At 39.1% G+C, this 2698-nt stretch overlaps 1 protein-coding gene across 1 annotated transcript; it reads left to right on the top strand.

Moving 5' to 3' along the window:
- Window positions 1-1041: 1041 nt before the first annotated feature.
- LOC111692929 (C-terminal-binding protein-like) lies at window positions 1042-1756 on the top strand (the record flags this gene model as incomplete). Its single annotated transcript, XM_023457058.1, has 1 exon — window positions 1042-1756. A coding segment is annotated over exon 1 (483 nt), but the record flags the coding sequence as incomplete, so codon positions are not given.
- Between the last annotated feature and the right edge of the window lie 942 nt (window positions 1757-2698).

Genomic DNA, 2698 nt, shown 5'->3' with positions numbered 1-2698 from the left:
CCAGCTATGTAGTGGTTTAATGTACTATAACTTCAATAATTTTTTTCTCAGAAACTAAGGATTTTACAAAATTTTTTTTTACAATATTGACTCCAATTCTCATGCCGCATCTACTCCCAAATTTTTTTGGATAAGTTGTTAATCACCCTGTATTTAACTGTATTTATAAGTATCTAATGGTATTTAAAAGTATTTAGAACTAAATTGCACACGTATTTAAAGAGTGGCCAACCCCTCGATAGAAACATACCGTATTTTGTTTAGGATTTCATAACTCTAATATTACTTGTTTTAACTTTTGTAAATTCATTTCTATCTACTTTACATAGTAACAATAGTATAGTTCAGCTAAACTAGGTTAATGTCAGAGGTCATTGACATTGAGATTCACAGATTAAATACATACACTGTTTAAAAAAAATAGTAACACATAATTGTTTGAAAAAACTTAAAACGATTTTATAAAATATTTCATATCAACTAGGTACGTAGTTACCGATATTGGTTAATAAATAATAAATCTCGTAAATAAATTAATTGTTTTAAAAACAATAGAATGTATTTTTAATGTTCCTCGCTTCGTCCACATTGATATCAAAAAAAATATGACGACTTTAAAATAACAAGTCGCTGAGCCATGCAAAAGCAATCTGTTTTACTAAATTATTTTCCACTGTTCCCCTCTAACAACTGATTTAAATAAATCAACAAACAAACCTGATAGCAAAAATTAAAGTGCATAAAAAAAGAATTTCAGATACGTAGTCAGGGGGACACGTAGGTACTATTACTCCTAAAAGAACTGACCCCCATAAAGTTACACACTGTTTAACCAGATTGAGACTGGAATATTGTGTTTTTCTTTCGATATCAAATTATACTAACTATAGCAGAAAAGGCAATGGAGATTCCTAAAATATTTAGTCTTTTTCTGTACTATTTTTCATTATATTTGTTAAAAATTATTAACATTATTATCATTATCATTATTATTGTTAGTGCTAATAAATCATTATTTATCATTTTTTTTGTTGCAGGCCATCTTCATGTGCGACAATGGATCGTATCTTCAGCCGCGAAGCGTAACCTAAGGGTCGACGTCGCGGTAGCAGTGGTCGTCGGGGTGCCGGGGAACCGAAAGAAGAAGCCGCGGCCCGAACAGGCGGGCGACGCCGAGGAGTGCGGTGGTGCGAGTGGCGGAGTGTGAGGTGCAGTGCTGGTGCATGTGCGGCGGCTAGTGGCTAGTTCCTTGTGATCTGGTGAGCGTTCCTCAATGGACAAACGGAAAATGATGCCAAAAAGGCCTAGGTTCGAATCGCGCGGTCCCATCTCCAACGGACCAATGCAGGCGCGACCCCTGGTGGCGCTGCTGGACGGTCGCGATTGCTCCATCGAGATGCCCATCCTCAAGGACGTTGCCACCGTGGCCTTCTGTGACGCGCAGAGCACCAGCGAGATACACGAGAAGGTGCTGAACGAGGCCGTGGGCGCGCTCATGTGGCACACCATCATCCTTACCAAGGAGGACTTGGAGAAGTTCAAGACTCTCCGCATCATAGTGCGTATCGGCAGTGGCGTCGACAATATCGACGTGAAGGCGGCCGGCGAGCTGGGGATAGCGGTGTGCAATGTGCCCGGGTACGGTGTGGAGGAGGTGGCCGATACCACGTTGTGTCTCATCCTCAACCTATATAGGCGGACCTTCTGGCTGGCCAACATGGTCAGGGACGGGAAAAAATTCACGGGACCTGAACAGGTAAACTTCCACCATCAACAGTTATTGTATATCAAATCACTTCTGAAGTGAGAGTTTAGCATTCCCTTCCAAATCTTGGGAAAAGGTCGTTGTTCTAGGATGACTCGGTATAATATAATATAACCAAAAGAGATGGTTATAACATTTGACATAACTATTTAAAAATTTCATACGAAAAGGAGGGAGATAACTATCCCTTAAACCTTAAAGGAAAGTGGTAGATGTATTTTTTCGAGATATCTTCAAATCCAACATGAAAAATAGTTCTAGGAGTAACTGTCACTGTTTCATCCCCAACTATTTTATTTTTACACGATTTTTTTAAATTCTTGAAAAACATAAATCTGTGGACTATCAAGAGAATAGGTACTTTTGTTAAATCGTGGTAAATTTAACCGTTTCAGTTTACAGACCGACAAATAAGTTTGTGTTTCTGACTCAGGCAAAGCTGCACGAGATTGGGAAAGAATGCATTCCACTAGAAAGCATAGGACGTAGACGCTGCGCTTTGGAACAACGACTACTTGGAGCGTTTCTCTTGATCCAGTCCGCATTTGTGGGCGGAGCTATCTCAGATTCAAACTTATTTGTAGCGTAAAATAAATATCGAATATTTCCATTGATTAAATGCCCATTGAAATGTCACACGCCGCGAACAATTTCCATGAACAAACGCAGTACATTAGTTATTGTTTAAAAATAAATAGGTAAATTTATTTTTAGTGGGGAGTTAAACAGCAGGATAGATAATATTTGGAAATTGAAATATACCGGGTAGGAAAGTACCGATGGTCTATCTGAAGTTACGTGAGAGTGATAAAGTAAGCCATAGAAATCCATGCGATAGAGAAGGATGGCTATAATGAAGGCCTCTCATAGTCACCGCCCGTTTCGCCCTTCCACAAATAAGATCCACTTCTTATTTGTGGAAGGGCGAAATGG

The sequence above is a fragment of the Anoplophora glabripennis genome, unplaced genomic scaffold, assembly GCF_000390285.2.
Source record: "Anoplophora glabripennis isolate ALB-LARVAE unplaced genomic scaffold, Agla_2.0 scaffold5123, whole genome shotgun sequence".
Taxonomy (NCBI): domain Eukaryota; kingdom Metazoa; phylum Arthropoda; class Insecta; order Coleoptera; family Cerambycidae; genus Anoplophora; species Anoplophora glabripennis.
This window is presented reverse-complemented; position numbering and strand designations above follow the sequence as displayed.